The 20,327-nt window shown below is 43.1% G+C and overlaps 1 protein-coding gene across 2 annotated transcripts in view; it reads left to right on the forward strand.

Annotated features, from left to right (window-relative positions):
- Positions 1-13,977: 13,977 nt before the first annotated feature.
- Positions 13,978-20,327, forward strand: part of ptgs1 (prostaglandin-endoperoxide synthase 1) — a 30,943-nt gene continuing 24,593 nt past the window's right edge. For both annotated transcript variants that reach the window (XM_063187480.1, XM_063187481.1), the window contains exons 1-2: positions 13,978-14,467; positions 14,556-14,657. In XM_063187480.1, the coding sequence (XP_063043550.1) occupies positions 14,461-14,467; positions 14,556-14,657 (109 nt within the window). In that variant the 5' untranslated portion in view covers positions 13,978-14,460. The remainder of the gene's footprint in view (positions 14,468-14,555; positions 14,658-20,327) is intronic.

Raw genomic sequence — 20,327 nt, forward strand, 5'->3', positions numbered from 1 at the left:
CAGTTTCCTGATTAAAAACAACCGTTGATTGGCCTTTCATTGCATCAACATTATCTGTGAAGTTAAGCTTGCAGTCAATATACAGTGCCCTTCATTATTATTGGCACCCCTGGTTGAGATGTGTTTTTTTAGCTTCCAATTATTATGATTTTTCTCTAAATAATATGGGACCTTAATGGGAAAAAAGAGAAAAATTCAACCTTCAATACAAGTGCATTTAGTCAGTGGGGAAAAAATCCCACATAAAGAAATAATTATTTGACATCAAATAATGTGTGTCACAATTATTAGCACCCCTGTTGTTAATATTTTGTACAACCCCCTTTTGCCAACAAAACAGCACCTAATCTTCTCCTATAATGTTTCACAAGATGGGAAAAGACAGAAAGAGGGATCTTCAGTCATTCCTCTTTGCAGAATCTCTCTAAATCATCCAGAGACCTGGGTCCTCTCCTCTGTACTCTCCTCTTCAGCTCACCCCACAGGTTCTCAATGGGGTTGAGGTCTGGGGACTGAGATGGCCATAGGAGGAGCTTGATTTTGTGTCTGGTTAACCATTTCTGTGTAGATTTGGCCATATGTTTAGGGTCATTGTCTTGCTGAAAGACCCAGTGACGACCCATCTTCAGCTTTTTGGCAGAGGGCAACAGATTTTGATTTAAAATGTCCTGGTATTTCAAAGCATTCATGATGCCATGCACCCTAACAAGCTTCCCAGGGCCTTTGGAAGCGAAACAGCCCCACAGCATCACTGACCCACCCCCATACTTCACAGTGGGTATGAGGTGCTTTTCAGCATGCGCATCTTTCGTGGCACGCCAGACCCACTTAGAGTGTTTGTTGCCAAAAAGCTCAATCTTGGTCTCATCTGACCAAAGCACACGGTCCCAGTTGAAGCCCCAATACCGCTGGGCGAACTCCAGACGTTTGCGTTTATGATTTTGGGTGAGGAAAGGTTTTCTCCGTGCATGCCTCCCAAACAGCTTGTTGGCGTGTAGACAGCGCCTGATGGTTGATTTGGAGACTTTGTGACCCCAGGATGCTACCATTTGTTGTAATTCTGTAACAGTGAGCTTTGGAGATATTTTGATTTCTCTTACCATCCTCCTCACTGTGCGTGGTGGCAAAATAAACTTGGGTCCTCGTCCAGGCTTGTTTACCACTGTTCCAGTTGTTTTGAACTTCTTAATTATTCCTCTCACAGTAGATATGGGCAGCTGCAGTTGAGTGGCAATCTTCTTGTAGCCTCTGCCTGACCTGTGAAGGTCGACGCACATCTGCCTCACTTGTATGCTGTGTTCCTTTGTCTTTCCCATGTTTAAGAGTGGAAAAGAGAAATGGCCTCGGTGTCACGTCATAGTTATACCCCAGGGAAACAGGAAGTGATGAATTACTAATTAAATGTTCCTACATACTCTGGTAAACTTTGTAAACTACTGTAGAAATGACAGAAATGCTTCAATTATATTTATTTCCTGGGAATTGTTAAGGGTGCCAATAATTGTGGAACAGGTGATTTAATGAAAAAGAATTATTTTTTAGTCATTTTGTAGATTTTTTTTATTTTCCTACAATTCATTTGAGTTGAAGGCTACATTTTCCTAAAATTTTCAGTGTGACAGTATTCTTCTGTAATAAACACTGAATTTATTTTAAGGCTTTTAACACATCTCAACCAGGGGTGCCAATAATTATGGAGGGCACTGTATGTGCCAAGATACTTAAAACAGCTGACAATTTCAACATTTTGATCAGAAATTAAAAGTGGTGAAGGGACACCAGTATAATTAAGAATTAGCTCCTTGGTTTTAGAAACATTAAGTAAAAGTGAGCTATTCTTACACCACTGCTCTAGCTTAAAACATGATCCACATATTCAGATATGCTGTCGTAAAAGTCCCACTAGAGCCATATCATCAGCATATTTCACTAACTTAAAAACATTGTGGTGCAGTGACATTTCATTAGTATACACAGAGAACAACACACTTGTGGACAGACAGCATCCTTGTGGGGCCCCCGTGTTGAGGATTAGTTCCTCTGAGAGCAAGTCTCTGTTTGTTTACATTTCAAAAAAACATATTGATGATTTATTCCCAAAAACCAAAAGGTTATGCAACATCAGCAGACAACTAGCAAACAGTGATAGGCCTACCTTTTGGGATTTTTTTTGGAGTAGCCTAGGCCTATGTTAAGATTTTTTAAAAATGTAAACAGAGATACTGTTGCTAGATCGTCTCTGATGTAAACAAAAGCTGCCCCCAGAATAGCTCAGATCTTGGGCAGAGCTGAAAAATGCGGCATCAGGTAGCCTATGACAAGTCAAGGGTAGCATGAGCAATACAACAGCATATTGAAATTGGTTGAAGTGGTCAAAGATTTTTCTCATGACTTCAGTAGCCCATTAAAGATAATGCCATGCTGAATAAGAAAAAAAATTGTTTTAAATAGTGTTAAAGTGTGTCATCCTTGTTTCTGAGCAAATAGCCTATATTAAGAACACACACACACACACACACACACACACACACACACACACACACACACACACACACACACACACACACACACACACACACACACACACACACATACACATTGCAGACTTTCTCCTCTATTCCAACTACCTTGTTCACAGTCAAGAACTACAGCATGTTGGCCAGCTGCATCTCTGGTTACTTGGGAACCTGCTTTGCCTCATGCTTGAAATCCCTGTAGAGTAATGCGCTCATTTAAAAACTTCACATCCGCCTGTCCAGATGGGATGTTACTCAGAGAAATGCGGTCTAGCCAGGTCAGAACACAGCATCACCAGTGTGCGTGTGTGTGTGTGTGTGTATGTATGTGTGTGTGTGTGTGTGTGTGTGTGTGTATGTATGTGTGTGTGTGTGTGTGTGTGTGTGTGTCCCAACCAATACATTCATGTAATCAGGACCCAATTATGCCTCCCCACACCATCTCCCTGGGCCCGGGACAACACACGGCACACACTTTGTGTGAATCACTGAGGCTTAATGATCAAAATCTGATTTTGAGGTTATCACTAAGATGCTGTTCAATAGCAGACAAAAGCCATAGGCTTAGGATAGGATAGGATACTCAAGAGTTCTGTTTAGTACATCAGGACATCCAGGACTCTTGACTGCCCCCACCATTTGGCCACTTGTTAAGAGGCTATTTTGACAGAGATGAATAAAAGTCATCCACTACAGAGAGGTCAAATTAGCATACAAAAGAATGGGTTGTTTTGCAGAGCTTTTAATCATTTCACTTCTTCTCTTCGGAATATTGTTTTTTTTTTAATGAAAGAAAGAACCAGTATTTCTCAAATGTTTTATTTCCTTGAAAAGGTTCCAAACAAAGATGACATGAATTTTAACTCTGAAAGGCTTCAGAGAAAGAGGCCTTATTGTGGACCTATGACTCCTCCAGATGACACCTATCATGGTGGACTTGTTCTCACAGGTCGTTGGTTTTAACACATGCAATTGCATTCAACTGCACAGTCTTGCACAGGACTGGACAAGCAGTACAGATGTTGCATCTGTCTGGAGGCATGTGTTTTCAAGGCACTGGAATCTGGATTGCCAATGGGTGGACCATGTCCATTCGGGCCCTAAGTCCTCTGCATGCTGAATCAAAATATATGGCATTAGTTCACATGAATGGGCATGATAGGCCCATACAAGTGGCAATACAACCATGGATGAAAACAAAGTGCCATTAAAGTATGATTGAAGTGCCAATAAAGCCATGGATGGAAGCATAATTATGTGTAATGACTAAAGCATTGGTTACACCACTTTACCTCAATATTCAAAAAGTGTTCCACTGGTGGAACCATGTGCATTATGGGGATATAATTTTAAAAGCGGGTTTTGAAAAGGTCATCAACAGAGAGTTATCTTGACCATAGCCTAATTGTTTTAACCAGGGCTTTGAAACGGTTCAAGGAACGAAAACGAAAACCAGGAACATTTTGTATTTTACAGGGAACAGAAACGAAACCGGAAACATTATTATTTTCATGTTCTGGAACGGAAACACTTATTTAAAAATAATGGTAACCGGTTAATACCGGTTAATACCGTTCCTCAAACTAAAAAAAAAAATGTTTTCCTGTGCACGTTACCATGACGGCTGAGGTTCACGTCCTGTGTGACATCAGACATTCTCTGACTGAATGGAGAGAGAGCTGTGGATTACAAAGTCTCCACTCCACATCTTAAATAAGAGAAACCACTGTCATACAAAAGGGCAGAGTTTCCACTGCATCATCATAAGATATTGCAGAGAAGCGCGTGTAAAGCGCACGAGAATGTTCAACGTTATTGGGCATCCATGGCCGCTTCAAATATGCACAAATAGCGCTTGACCCAATAAAATAGCCGTGACCCAAGTCAGCGTGGAGCGCACATTTTTTTTATCATTGAGGTTTATTCTCCGCTTAGGTCGTCCCTGAATGACAAAATTCTGGAGGATATTCTTTTCATCACTTGAATAAACAGTTTGGAAGTAGGCTGACTCATTTGCACTTCCGTCTTTCTTGATTAATTAACGTCAGTTAGGCCTATGGGGAGTAATCAGCTGACAGGAACGAAATGAACCGTTCCGGGAACAATATTTTTTGTTCTAACTGGTTCGGGAACGTCAATTTATTGGTGGAACTCATAACCGGAAACATTATAAGTCCGTTTCTGTTCGGAACGGAACGTTTGGAAAAAAATAACGGTTCAAAGCCCTGGTTTTAACAGTACTAATATGGACACATCTGAGTTACACATTATTAGGACAACAAATTGGCTTGCCATGTGAACACTTCCCTGAATGAAAGAAAAACATCCAAAGAACAGCTGTGAGGGTTCATTTCATCTGTGAAAATAAACCTTCATCTACCTGTTAGGCTCATTTTTCTGTTTGTTTAATGCAGCTAAACTAAGTCACACTAACATGTTCAAGAGACGAATATACAGTAAGTGATTGAAATGAGTGAAAATAAGAACAATAAGTTGAACTAAACCAATTTAAAAAGATCCAGGATTTTATTTACTTAATACAGTGTTTAGCTCTAGGCCTACTGCCTAGCAATGTGAGTTTTTTTGTGATGCCTTTGGCGTGTGTTTTGCAGTTATGTGGTCTCTTCCTCATTCCTTATCACCATTTGAATATTTCTACATCCCTATTCCTGTGTTCTTCATTGATATGTTATCAGAGATGTACACATAAGCATAATGGGGGCAATCTGAAACGCATGTGGAAAAGGATGTAGAAATATATGAAGCAATTATTTCTACATCCCTGTTCCTACACAGTATATGTGACAGAGGCTAACTAGCAGAGTTGGCGTGGAACGTTAGTTAACCTCCCTCCCGACAGCCTCATACGGTGTCGATGCCGTTGGGCTGGGGGACTGGTCCTGTAGTCCTTTACTGTGGATCCCATTTCCAAACCGATGTAGTTGATGAGGTCGCAGATTCGCGCCCCGAGGGGAACGAACAAGTGCAGGAAGACCTCCTGAGCCTTCCTCCGGTGAGTCCCACGTCCCTCAGGAGGCGTGTGGTTGACAAACCTATGAAGCCTCGACAGCCGACCTCTACTGGATAGATGGTGGTCATCCAGCCAGCCTCCTGGCACTCAGCAGCCAGTTCTGAGTACTTGGCCCTCTTACGTTCAAAGGCAGCCTCAATTCCCTCCTCCATAGGCACTGTTAGTTCGATGAGGAACGCTGTTCTTGCCTTAGCTGACCACACAACAGTTCCTACGTGTACATGATGTTTTTGAATCGGATCTAATAGATCTGATTTAAGTAGATCGGATTAAGAGTTATTTTGCGACGTGTATACATGGCAATTTCACTTAAATGCGATTAAACGTCTGGGGAAAATAAAGCATTGCGATTGGACTGAAGACGCACGTGCTGAGTGAGCCAAATAAGGCGTGGGGGCGTGGTCGCCAAACCTCCGGGGAACTACTGGGACACAAGCTTATCTTCAGCCCGAAAATGAATTCCCTCAGTGGACTCAAGGCTGGTAAAATCCCCTTTGGGTCTGGTTCTTTCAAATGCTAGTTAGCACCCTCCTAGCTTAGAAAAACGAACTGGTGAAAGGGTGATGTGGAGTAACTTTGTTGTGCTTAATTACTTCGAGGGGCACTTTTACATCAATATATTGAAGCCACAACATTTATAGTCGCTTAGGGACTTTAAATTAAGCAAAACTTTCATGTGAAAATCAACAGGAAGTGCCGCCATCTTTTTCTCACTGACAAAGAGCACGGGCTCTTGGCGCCATCGTGTGGTCAACGAGCATGCGTGGAACGACCGGATTTATTGTAATTCTGATTAAAAGGTTACATGACAGAGGAACGTGTTTAATCGGATTTAAAAGAGGAATAAACCACCCACTTTAATCGGACTTAAGTTTAAATCAGAATAAACTTAAATCCTGTTCGGTAAGTGTTTACATGATGTTTTTAAAGTGGAATTAAGTTTTAATGAGATTTAAAGTGAGTTAAATCGGATTTAAATGCCTCATGTAAACGTACCAAATGTCTGGTCGGAGAGATGTGGTGGTGATCTCCATAGGGAACTGAAGCTTCCTGTCAAGGTCGACTCTCATGCTCCATTCCTGGTCAGGGGTGAATGACCTTGATGGTTTCCTTGGCCTGATGCTTCTGCTGACCCCTCCCTCTGCAATAAAGGTGGTGAAATCCTCTGGAGGTGGTGGTGTTTCACTTCCTTGTCGGCACTCCTCCAGCACTTCGGCTAGCTTCCTCAGGACTTGGTCATGGCGCCACCTATAGCGGCCCTGTGAACGCGCGATCTTACAGCCAACAATATGTGCTGGAGGCTTGCATTGGGGGCACTGCAGAGTGCACAACATTCTTCACTTCCGAACCACTGGTGGAGGTTCCGAGGGCAGGGAAGCGTGTTGTAAGTTGAGCGGATGAGGAAGCTTAGTCTTGCCTGTGGGATCTTCCACACATCTGCCCAGCTGATGTTCCTATTTGTAATTCCCTCCCAGTTCGTCCAGCTTCCTTGCCGTCCCTGCGACACGGCTTTGATTTTGTAGCGGTCTTCCTCCATGTCACCTCCGCCACCACCATCTCCTTCCTTTCCTTTCGGTTGGCCTTGGACCAGAAGCGTGGTGCATCTCCCCATCTTAGGCCTGCCCTCCCTACCGAGCCCTATCTCACGCCTTTCGTAAAGTCTTCACGAAAATAATAGATTCATTTTCGTGGTGCATTCACGTTATTGCCCGCCTTTCGTAAAGTCTTCACGAAAATAATAGATTAATTTTCACGCTGCCTATTCACTTGAATTGCCCCACTGCTGCTATGGTTATCCAAACGTCTGCAGGGGCGGGGAGGGGGTGCTGACAGAACACTGCTGATACACTCGGGACTCACTAATTCAACGCCCTTTCGGTACTTACGCCTTATGTCCCCTAAACCTAAACCTAACCCTAACCTTAACCCTACTTAACCCTAAACCTAACCCTAACCTTAACCCTAACCTTGACCCTAAACCTAACCCTAAATTGCTTGTTTGAAATGTTTGATTACCATGTGACGGTAGGCTACCGAAAGGGCATCAAACTAGTGGGTCGCTAGGCAACAGTCGGGCAATTCAAGTGAATAGGCAGCGTGAAAATTAATCTATTATTTTCGTGAAGACTTTACGAAAGGCGGGCAATAACGTGAATGCACCACGAAAATTAATCTATTTTTTTCGTGAATACTTCACGAAATGAGTGAGATACGGTTGCCCTACCTGGACTCTGCCCAGGATCTCTTGATGTTGGAGCCGGCTGATGGCTTGGTTGACCTCGGACTGGGCCTTCCACTTGCGGCCTGTCGACACCTTGGCGTTGGCATTCCTTACAGACTTGTCATGGACTCCCAAGTTCGAGGACCAACCTAGCTTTCTCCTGCATGTAGCCTAGCTGAAGTGACTTGAGAGGTAGCTGCAGCGCGTTTTTTCCAAAAAGGCTGGCTTCAGACAGGCACCGTGGCAGCCCCAACCACTTTCGGATGAATGAGTTGGCTTTCCCATCCATCTTACTCACAGTTGATGAGAGGATCTCACTCATTTTCAGGGGCCACATTACCCTCTGGTAGAGCATAAATTGGTAGCACCAGACCTTGTATTTCCCAGAGAGTTGGCTTTGGTCGATCCTTGCCAGCCCATCACAGAGCTGTTTCATGACGGTTTTCCCCATCTGCTTATCAGACAGCTCTGCAGTGTACTGCCTCCCCAGACTTTTGATGGACTGCTCTGCGAGGAGTGGTATCTTCTCCCCTCCGACGACAAAGGTGGTGCTGTCGTTCCGAACACCTCTCCTAAGTGACAGGCTGCGAGACTTGGAGGGCTTGATTTTCATTCTTGCCCATGACATCAACTCATCCACCCTCTTCAGCAGTCTTGATGTACATGCTGCTGTTTGAAGGAGGGTGGTGACGTCGTCCAAGTACTGTAGCTCCTTAGTGGGGGAAGCCTCTGACCAGTTGGAAGCTTGATCCCTCCTACCATTTGCCTTGCACCGATGAGAATTATCTCAAATGCTGTGACAAACAGAATTGGAGAAATGGCACATCCCATTGCTATTCCGACTTCCAGCCGCTGCCACCCAGTGGTGAAGTCTTGCAGGGAGAAGCACATCTGCAGGTTGTTAAAGTACTGTGCTACCAAGTTCTTGACACAGGTTGGCATGTGGAAGAAGTCCATGGCGTAGGTGATCAGCTGGTGCGGGACTGATCCATAAGCATTCACAAGGTCGAGCCAGATTACATGCAGGTCTGTCTTTTCCCTCTTGGCCCTCTGGATCTGGTCCCAGATCATTGTGGAGTGCTCTACACATCCCGGGAACCCTGGCACTCCTGCTTTCTGGCAGTTGGTGTCGATGTAGCCATTTTCAAGCAGGTAGTTGGTCATCCTCCTGGCTAGTACTGAGAAGAAGATTTTTCCTTCTACGTTCAGTAGGGCGATGTTACGAAATTGGCCGATGTCTTTGGAGTTGACTTCCTTAGGGATGAAGACTGCCACCGCTCTTTGCCATTCAGATGGGATGAGCTGCTTCTTCCATGCAGTTCTCATCAGGTACCATAGCAGTTCTAGTACCTTGGGGCAGTTCTTGTAGAGCTTGTAGGGCACTCTGTTGGTGCCTGGCGCAGAAGAGGACCTGGCCTTCTCCACAACGTGCCTGATCTCACTGAGCTTGGGAGGCATGGTGTTAAACTCTGATGTTGGTTGTGCGGGCTGAGGTACATATCCTGGTGTTCCTAGAGGGACGCTCCTTTGCGGATCACTGTATTGTTCTCGGATATGTTGTTCCAACAGCTCCCTGGTGGTTTCAAGCTTGCCAGTCTTCTTTTCCTCCAGCAGCTGTCTGGCATGCTTAAAGGGATAAAGGGATCCTTGAAGAAACTGGCTTGCTCTTTTTCTTTCCGCCTGTTGCGTTTCCGAATACGCTCAGCTCTGCGAAGCCCAGCCAGTCTTTTTCTGACCTCCTCCCACAGTGCTTTCAGCCCTTCTTTCTCTGCTTGTGTTGCTTTCCTCCAGTTCTTGCGGAGCTGCCGACGCCTCTGCACCAGCTGGAGGATTTCCTTCTCCCTCCTGCCCTTCTCTCTTGTGATGGTCCTATGTCTGGGGACAAACTCGCCAAACCTGTCCTTGCAGGTCTGGTATATGATGTCCCCAATCAGATTGAGCTTCGCCTCCGCCCCTCCTCGCAGTGATTCCTCTAGGGCAGCGGTTCCCAAACTTTACCCCCTGCGTACTGTGATGACCCCTTGTGCCATCTCCAGGCCGTGGCATGTTAGTGCACAGCAGAGCCATGGCCTGATTAGGCTAATTGTGATTACCTCCACCTGCGGGCAGGTGTAGGCTTTAAAAGCCATCCTCTCCCTCTCTCTCATTAGGCACTCTGACCTCAACCTCACCACTGGCTCTTTCTTGCTCCCCTCACTTCTATACCCTCACTCTTTTGATTCTTTCTTTACAGCTCACACATTGATACTGACGCATACATTGCATACATCATCACACCTGTTTCATTGATAATTGTGGTTCAATAAAAATATCATTGAACTTTGAATCTTTGTGTGGTCTCCTCTTCATGTTGCGCCCTCAAAACGAGCTGGGGTCGTAACAGTACCCCCTTGTACATGTGGTCCGCGCACCCCTTAAGCAAATATTTTGGTGTGCTGATGGCCACGCAACTATGATTCACTGTGCATTATGCACAGTTGCATTGAAGAATCCTCTTTTCCAATTGTCTAGGAGTGAAACTACACTTCAGATGGACCCTTCTAGCATACAATTCACCATACAATTAAAAGCTACTTCATGTTCATTAATGCTGGATAAAAACTCACATATCCACCAAGGCTCTATTTAGCTCGTGCACCCCCTTATGACAGGCCGCGCACCCCCAGGAGTGCACGCACCACAGTTTTGGAAACCCTGCTCTAGGGTCTTCATCAGGTCTGCGTCCAGTGCACGCCATGTCTCTGCTTCACATGACTTTGGCCACTTGATCTTGCCTCTTCTTGCTGGTTTCCTACTCAATGAAATAGGAACAGGGATGTAAAAATATATGAAGAAGCAATTCACATGAAGATTGCAGTTCAAGAGAAGAATAGACAATAAGGGTATTTTCACACCTAGTCCCCTTTAAGTGAACCAAACTCAGTCCTCTTTAAGTGGACCAAAAAGTGAACCGACAGCAAAAGGACTCAGTTCTGTTTTTGTTCATATTGAGAGTGTATTACAATAAAAAAATCAACTGCTCCTCCTGGTCCTGTTAGGATTTTATGGTGTGTCAGTACTCTTTTTAATCAAACCCGGTCCTCTAGAGCTCACCTCAATTGATTACACTTTGTCACAAGTGCAACTTGTCAGGACTCATAAACGAACCATACTGAGACCATGTCAATGAAGGTCTCATACGGTTCACTTCCAAGGGGTCTGGGTACACTTTTGGGGCGTTCACATATGCACAGAAAATGCTGAGTCACAGGTCTGAGTTCACTCAAATGGCTGAAAGAGACCAGGTGTAAAATCCCTGTAAGAACAAATGTTCACCATTGGAAACAGTCAGGTAGGAAGGGACAAAAGTACAAAAAACCCAACAGCTAATTAGAGGTTCATTAGAGGGGTACAGAGGCACCATGGGGGTAGCCTGGCGACGCCATTCGACGTGTACTTCCACCCAAGATTTTGGCTCCGTACATAGTCTGGCACAACCCGCCTAGCTCGGTTCGCTCACAGTTCTGCCAATCAGCAAACAGTTGAGAGGGGTGACGCAGAACTCACCCGTGGAGTCCGTAACTGATTGGTTAAGGTAGGCTAACACTATTCACACTTTTGTCTTGTTTTTTTATTGAAACACACTGAGTATAGTATACATTTGCAGTAGTACATCATATGGAAACAAACAATAGGAAGGCCAGCATTTCAAGGACACATTTTCAAAAGTCTCAGGTAGTCCCAGTTCAACAAAATAAAATATTACAAATCAATATATACAGAAACCTATAAAAAAAGGAATATCAAAAACACTGCACAAGGTCCAATAATACAGTAAAGTAAAATAATATTTCTTAAGGCAAGCTTCACAGTCTTGGCACTAGTTAGAAGTAAGATGTGCCATGAAAAAATCCCAAAGCCCCAGTTCCACAGGACCTTTACTCCTTATCCTTGCTAACATGACCTCATAGGAGGTGGCCTCAGTTTTCCACTCTTGGAGTGAAGGCACACGTGGTTGATTTCCAATATCTCAATATAATTCTTAGACGCGTGGTTATTCCCACCATCAAAATGGAATATGCCTTTCTGCAGCCCAATCTGGCAACACTGATTAGCTGTTGGTTTTAGTACTTCTCCTACCATTGCAGAGGGGCAGCCTATCAGCAAAATGCTAGGGGAGTATCTGTCCCTGAGGCCATGGGGCTGGTCAAGGGTGATGGGCCTAGTTTTGTTTAAGAAAAACATGCACAAAAAGAGAAGGATCTGCTCTGTTCTGTTTGAACATTCTTTGTAACACTTCCAGAGCATGTTAATGGCTACCATGAGCCATGAATAAGACCTCTCTTTCCATTTAACCAGGTTCGTCAACATCAGCCAGACTTTGCAGTGGGCTTGCTTGATGGAATATAGACCGCTGGGGTAAAAAAACTAAACAAATTGAACTAACCCTGGAAACCCGCCAGCAGAGGATTAGGATCACCATCCCAAAACCAAGCTTTTCTACAGGTAAATTAGGCTACAACACAGATGACACTCAATTCACTAAACCTGGCTTTATCCAATACCTCACAGATGATGTTATTCAATGTGTGCTCAAACATTCCCTCTTTGTTGTGCCAAACTTCCATGCCTCAGCGCTTTCACCCCATCGTTTTTGGTGCACTCAAAGCGCTGGGACAGGGGCCCTGCATGGCAGAGAAGAATTCCATTGTGTGCACAAGAGCCAACCTGTTCCCAACATGAATTTGCTTGTGTCGTGTCCCCTATACATCAGCAGGAATCTCTGATCTCTGTGCTGAGGAGCGGAAAAACAAACATTGAATTGGATTTGGGATGACGTGCACAATATTAACACAAGTGTCACACATAATTTATCCAATGCACACAGGTAGGCTATAAGCTCATGTGACGTGTGTGTGTGTGTGTGTTTGTGTGTGTGTGTGTGTGTGTGTGTGTGTGTGTGTGTGTGTGTGTGTGTGTTTGTGTGTGGGAGGAGGGGGGGTGACGGTGGTTAACAAGTTTAAGAACATCAAAGATTGGCATATCATTGTAACTTACCATGGGAAAGTCACAATCCGCACTTGCACTCATGCTGAGTACTCGCACAACCTGTGTCACAGCTGCAGGAAATCCTGCCAAGAATGACACTTCCAATAAAACATGTCATGAGAGCTGACTTGTTCACCCTGTTCATGATGACACCATTTTTAAGAAGCTTCTTAACACATACTGTGTAATATGTTAGGGAAAAAAACACACACTAAATAAATAATAGGCTATCTGATGAATGAAGCCAAGAAACAGTGCATCCAATTTTGTTGAGGAACAATGGTCTACTATGGGTGATATAAGTCAATAAAAGAATTTGAAACAGCTTTTATTTTCCATCACATTTAATTTTGCTATGTGTTGGCTTAAAACAAAACATTTCCTGAGGGAGTAAGTGTCAACAACGTGGGGCATTCAAGATCAGGTAAGTGCAAAGCTCTATTCAAATACAGTGGTGTAGTCTACGTAGAACGCAGGTACGGAGTATACCACTTCTAAATTTTAGGGATTTCAGTATACCCACTTAAAATTGATTGATCCATTATTTAGAATAGCATAAATATATACAGTATACCCACTTCAAAAAATGCTTGAATATACAGTATACCCACTTCAAAAAAGTAGACTACACCACTGTTCAAACAGGATGTGTTTTATGCGTTTTAGGCCCTATTTTGGCAGGCACAGAAAGCAATAAGTTCATAAACTGCCAAAAAATAAACCAATGGATTACTGTTCACTGACAAGCTTGTCACAAATACATTGAACATTTTCAGTAAAAATGCATTTTTAAAAATCCAGTGAAAAGTCACACAGAACAAAAAAAAAGGTCACTTATAGCCTACCACAGACAGCTTTGGCTCCTGATAACGTCATCTGAAATGTTAAGCTTTCAAGTAGGCCTATAATGCACACATCAAAATGATAAACAAACACACAGTCATGTCTTATGTCAACTCAGAAACATCTGAGGAATTTGGTGAACTAGAGCATCCACAAACCAATCACATAGACAGAGAATACACGGACACAACCCGATGTTTCTCGCGACAGTTTTTGGGGATGGAAAGTAGCAGGGTGAAATAGTGACTGAGGGTTTCTCCACCGGGAAGGTTGGCTTCTATTATTTCGATGCAGAACATGCCCAGACCTATTTAATAACGGTAGAGGTAACTGAACGGCATTTCCTCAGAATTGCACATGCCTTGGGGAAGTCTTCAATACCACACACAGACGATCTTGCGGTGTTTGATAAATAATGATGGCAACACATGTTTCCCAAGAAGAAGCTTACACTTTAACGACAACAGCTCCGGGTAATTTCGTGTCGATGCGAGTTGGAGACCACTCAGCATCATGATGAAGATCTCGGCACGCGCTACGGGTTCTTTTCTACAAGATTTCACAACTTTACCTTGACAGACTTGCGCCACCCTTTCCTTTTTCCTCGCGCATATTTTGGAGGACTGCTGTTCACCGGCGGAAAGTTTGAGCTCCTCCGACACCTTATCGACGTCGACGTGCCTGGATTTTTATACCCAAGAACCAATAAATCTACACATTGATTGTGTTGGACTATTATGTTACATTTTGTTTCAATCCACAAGGACAGCGCTGAGAGAAGACGCAACGAACGTATGCGACAGTTGATTTAAAAGGCTACAATGAAGGGTAACTAATCATGTTTGAATTCTCAATAAATAGGAGGTTACTTTTGAACTCAACGTCTTTTACATTGGATGCTGTTCTTCCTCATCAGTATTAGGCGCGTGGAGCTTGTTGCAGACCTGCACAATAATTCTACTGTCACACAGACAGTTGATTCCCGCTGAGAAAGTTCAGACCGTCTCTAATCACAATGGTAAGTAACGTCTTATAACAATCAATTAATAACATTAAGTAGCCTAATGTTATGAATTAAATACATGTTTTCTTGGAAAACTGTGTAAGGCGCATAGGTCTAGCCTATGAGACGTCTCTGTCAAGCACCACTTTTTGATTTACATAAACAGGCCTCTTCTTGAACTGGACACTATCAGGATGATCAGTATTTGCCTTGTGTTAGTTTTCAGGGGAAGGATCTGTAGGCCTACCAGAGGGTTTTGGCAGAAAAGTGAAATTGGCATCATGCATCACAGGATGAGGGTAGGCTACTATGTCTCTCCTAATGAATGGCTGTCACCATGTCATGTAGTGTGCCACAGCTGACAAAATGTGATAGTTGGCTTATCTGTATTTTTGCAGGACCAAAACCACATTTCATTCATTTTTTGGTCCCTAGGTCATATCATTGTTCAACTGGGGGGAAGCACAGGAAGTTGTAGGCCTATATTTTATCATGTGTTAGTCACAGCCTTCTATGCAGGCTGTTTATGGCGACTTGGGGTGAATATAGACATTTATTGAATCAAGTGTATAATTCAATATATATAGACCTATATACTATGGTTGGCCCTCTTGGCCTTAATGCTACAACCATTTTTGCTGTGAGAAAACTAAAAGCTTACCAGCACCTGTACATTTTCCAGAGAAGGTGCCTTGGGCTTGAACACACAGACAGTCGGTGTCTTGCTCACCAAACGGCATGCTGTATGCCAATGATGTCATATGCCTGGGAGCCATATGGAGTCCTATTTTATTTGGCTTGCAAGATCATTTTATTTGGCCAGCGAGATAATTTCAAATGTGTATAGTAACAAGACTTGAACATTCACTTTGGTGTGTTGCAGAAATGAAATTGGTCGAAGGCCAGTGTAACATCTCACATACAAGGGTGTGCAGGTAGCCTATATTTGAACTACCATACGATGGGAATGAGTATTTGTGAAATGTGCATTTGAGTATATGCACGCACAATTTTAGTCAATTAAAAAAGATATATACCCTCACCGGCCACTACATTAGGATCACCTGCTCATTGAGGCAAATTTCTGATCAGCCAATCACATGGTGGCAACTCAATGCATTTTTGCATGTAGACATGGTTGAGATGATCTGATGCAGTTCAAACCGATCATCATAATGGGGAAGAAAGGTTATTTAAATGACTTTGAACATGGCATGGATATGAAGCTGAAAGGGCTTGATTTGAGTATTTCAGAAAATATTGATCTACTGGGATATTGACACACAACCATCTCTAGGGTTTACAAAGAATGGTATGAAATAGAAAAAAAAGCAATGAGCAGCGATTCTGTGTTCAAAAATGCCTTGTTGATGGTAGAGGTCAGAAGAAAATGACCAGACTGTTTTGAGCTGATACAAAGGCAACATTAAGTCCAATAACCACTCATTACAACCGACCGAGGTATGCATAAGAGAATCCCTGATTAAACAGGACATCAAATCTTGAGGCAAATGGGCTATTGCAGCAGAAAACCACATTTGGTGCCACTCCTGTCAGCTAAGAACAGGAAAATGAGGCAACAATTTGGACAGGCTCACCATAAACGACACTAGAAGATCGGAAAAACGTTGCCTGGTCTGATGAGTCTTGATATCAACTGCAACACTCAGGTGGAATGGTCAGAATTTGGCGTCAACAACATGAAAACATGGGTCAACCCCGCCTTACATCAATGTTTCAGGCTGGGGATATAATGGCATAAAGATATTTTCTTAGCACAATTTGGGCCAATTAGTACCAATTTATCTTTATTGGAATGCCACAGCCTACCCAAGTATTGTTGCAGGCAGTTTGGGCAGTTCTGAAGGGAAAAAGGGGGTCCACCCCAGCACTAGAGAGGTGTTCCTAATGAAGTGGCTGGTGAGTGTATATTGGGTTCAGCTCACGAGTTTGTTCCAGATTCTAATTTTGGCTCATTGTGAATTTTTCTTTGACACCCCTGCTGTATGCAGACAATGTGCCAAAGAGTACCCAGAGTCCTCTACTCTGAGAATGGTTGGAACAGGGCCGGAGGGCGAGCAGGGCATTTGCCCCTGGACTTAGGGCACTCTTCCATTGGAGGTGGGGGCCCAATTGTGATCTTGTCAGGCCATGTAGGGGGTCCTATAAGTATTTTGCCCTGGGGCCTGTGTACAGTTATTCCGCCACTGGGTTGGAACTTGGTAGATTGGTTGAAAAGTACGATGACTGGTGTGTTAACAGTATGGTAAGACATGGCTAATTCACCTATACACCCTATACCGTGTTTAGGGAGTGCTGTAATTGGAGGATAGGATGATGCTTCAGGCACAGGACACACAGGTCACCTTGTGGGGAAAATGCCACTGCATTCTGAGTTCCGCATCTGCGTCATTAAGAACTCTTTTTTTTCCCCAAATTCCTGGCCCACAGAAAGTTTGTAGCTCAATGAATTCCTTAGTCCTACATGATGCACAATACAGCCATGTAGGCCTATAAATCTCCAGCAACTAAAAACTGTTCAGCAGTGAAGATTATTGACCAGACATCGATCTTCAGCTCTGAACAAGGTCATCAGACTAACGTCACGTGCAAACATCAGCAAAAAAAAAAAAGTTTTTGATTTCCGACTGACAGATGAACTGACCAACACAATGGTGTCACTGCACATGACTAAAGCGAGTTTAACCTCAATTTAGCCTCTCATATTGTTCATTGTAGAAAACACTGTAGGCATTAAATGTAATTGTTGCCAAGGTCCCTAAGTTTTTCAGCCTGGGCCCACCTATCTGGGATTCTCCAAGTCGCCAACAAGTTAGTCTAGCCACGCTGACCATTCCCTGAAATTCAAATCCCCTCAGAATTGAATCCTGAGCACCTCAATAGCCTCCTCAGGCCAAAATTCTGTAGAGGTAAGTTTACAATGTTCTGTCTTTAGAAGGTTAAAAGTAAACATGTGTCAACCTTTGTAATTTAACTGTCAGATTGCGGTTTTCTTGATTCCAAGCCAAAGTTTTGCTGAACAGCAAATTAGTAATAGTTATTATTATGTCGTTGACTTGCTATGTTTGACATCTGTTAGGGAATGGTTAATTAGGTTGGCACACTTTGCTTCAATTTAATTATGTCGTAGTATCAGATTTTGCTTCAGTCCATAGATACGATGTTAGCCTTGGCCCTCCCAAACTACTTGTGATGCTGCACAAAGTTTCAGTTCTGTGATGGTATCGCTCATACCTCAGTAGGTGTCTGAGAAGTGAGTCCACGTTGCGAGTGTACTAGTGTACATTTGTATTGACTGTGGAAACCGGATGCCATTTTAATTTAACCATTTAGTTTAATAGCAATGGAAATAATTGGCCATATAGTAGTTAGCTAGGGCCGTGGTTTTAAAGTGGAGGCCAGGGACCCCTGGGGGGCCACGAGGGATTGCTAGACCGCGGCAGGTTGGCAGAAAAAACAATAGAGGCAATTGAATACACTTTATAACTAGATACATCAAAATCAATCAAAAATAAGCTAAACAATATTTCCATTAGTTAAGAACTGTATTAAAACTAGAAATGCACTCTGAGAGTGCAGACCTCCACCAAGGAAGCTGTTTGATAGAACATTTGACTGTTACACCCTATTTTTATTTTAAGTTTCAACTCTTTTTGTGGAGTTAGAAACTGGAATGCCAAAATTTGCCCTGTCCCGCAAATTCAATTTGCGGTCACTAGGGGCGTCTTGATTTCCAGGCTAGCAATGATGAGGAATTGTAAAAAAAAATCTAAATCTATTGTTAAAAAAAATAGTTCTGGTTCGTGATCCGGATCACCACCAAAATTGAATCACTTGGACCTTTGGTCTTTTCAAACAACTCCACAAAGTTTCATCCAAATCCGTTAATGAGTTTTTGAGTCATCCTGCTGAAAAACAGGCAGACAGACAAACAGAAGACAAACCAACGCAACCGAAAAATATAACGTCCTTGGTGGAGGTAATAATCTATTGCATCTTTGAAAATAACTACCATTATCATTTTGTTATATACCCCATTGGGGCACTGACACAGACAGAGTATGGTTGAAAAAAAAATAGTGTGGCAAAATGGGGGGCCTTGGCCGGAATCTACTGGTGTATAGGGGGCCTTGTCGTGGTAAAGTTTAGGAACCCCTGAGTTAGGGGACCTCACCGGCATGGATTGAGCGGCACAGAACTTGTGGCTGTGTTTATAATCTCATCTGTTTGGCTAAGTAAAAAGGGTCTGCAGCCACAGCTGCCATGCTTATGCATCGCTTGTGGTATAAATGAGGCCTACGTTGTCCCTGGATCTGCTCTGCCAATTCCAACATTATCTTCTCTCAGCACACAAGCCCCCCGGCCCCTCCTTTCCCCCCTTCATTTCCTTTTCTCGTGTTACAGAGACAGGCACTACCTCCCTCTCACTCACTGGTCTCCCTCTCACCCTCTTGCTCACCGTCTCTGACCTTCTCCCCTCCACAAAAAATAATGTTTGTTCTCAGCCGTGGGAATAGGCAGAGGGGTGAAGGTATTATGTGATGTATCATCTCTCAGGGCAGGGCAAGTTGGTAGAGATTACGAGAAGGACTAAAGCTAAATAAATGTTGATCTCAGAGTCCAAATAAATATCCTCCTTGTTGTAAACACTACAAAACTTGCATTTGCAAGAGATTTATTCATTGAATTGACTTGACCTGGTATGTTTTCATGTTTCCAGACCCAGTCAACTTGGATTGCTTCCATGGGCAGCCTTCGGAAGCCTTATAATATTCCAGTTTGCTGATAGCAATCAGATTACACCAGAGCCTTCGAGGAGCGTGGCCTGAACATGACATGAAGTCAGAGTGTGTGTTAGGCATGTACGTCAATTGTGTCTAAGCAAGGCAATAATGAGAAAAGTGGTATATTTAATAGTAAGCTTGAATACAGCTTTGAGTAAGACCAATAATATGTTATGGAAATACGTTTAAAAGGTGACTTGTAATTTAAAAAACTGCTTAAAACTTGTAAAAAGTAATGGTCATATTGACTGATCACAAACTTCACTGTAGTCAGTGATCATATTGAGCTTTATTGTATGCACTGAGGTAATGAAATGATGGCCAAACTTTTCTACCCCAGGTCGGCAAGCTTGTCATTAGTAGAGGCCTACGCCCTGTTAGCACTCCTATGTAAGCTCTCCTAGGGTTGTCATGAGGTTGAAGGCTACAGATGTTTCATGTTAAAGCATTGCATAGCTGTAGTATTGTGTCATTGCACGAGCTAACAACGTCATGTGATGTCATGCAATGTCATGTCATGCAGTGTTAGGGTTACCCAGTGCTCACTGAACTGTTTACCATAAAACTTTTGAAAGAAAAAGTGAAGTGTAGAATTTCCATTTAGTTGAAGTTGGTAATAATGATAATGTAATAGTTCAGGGTTACCATGGCATGTTATGTTTTGCACTGCACAGCATTTTATGGATGGTACCTCAGTGCTTTGAGTCTGACAAGTGATATACTGTACACTCCCACTGCAACAGAATGCAATGCCTATAATTTATCACTAATTGTACCTTTTCAGGAATGTTTAGACTTGCTCAGAATTTACAAGACGATTAGGAAATCTGTCTTTGGCATGAGAGACTTGAGAGAGTGTGTGTGTGAGAGAGTATTTTCC

Source organism: Engraulis encrasicolus, chromosome 21 (assembly GCF_034702125.1).
Source record: "Engraulis encrasicolus isolate BLACKSEA-1 chromosome 21, IST_EnEncr_1.0, whole genome shotgun sequence".
Classification (NCBI taxonomy): domain Eukaryota; kingdom Metazoa; phylum Chordata; class Actinopteri; order Clupeiformes; family Engraulidae; genus Engraulis; species Engraulis encrasicolus.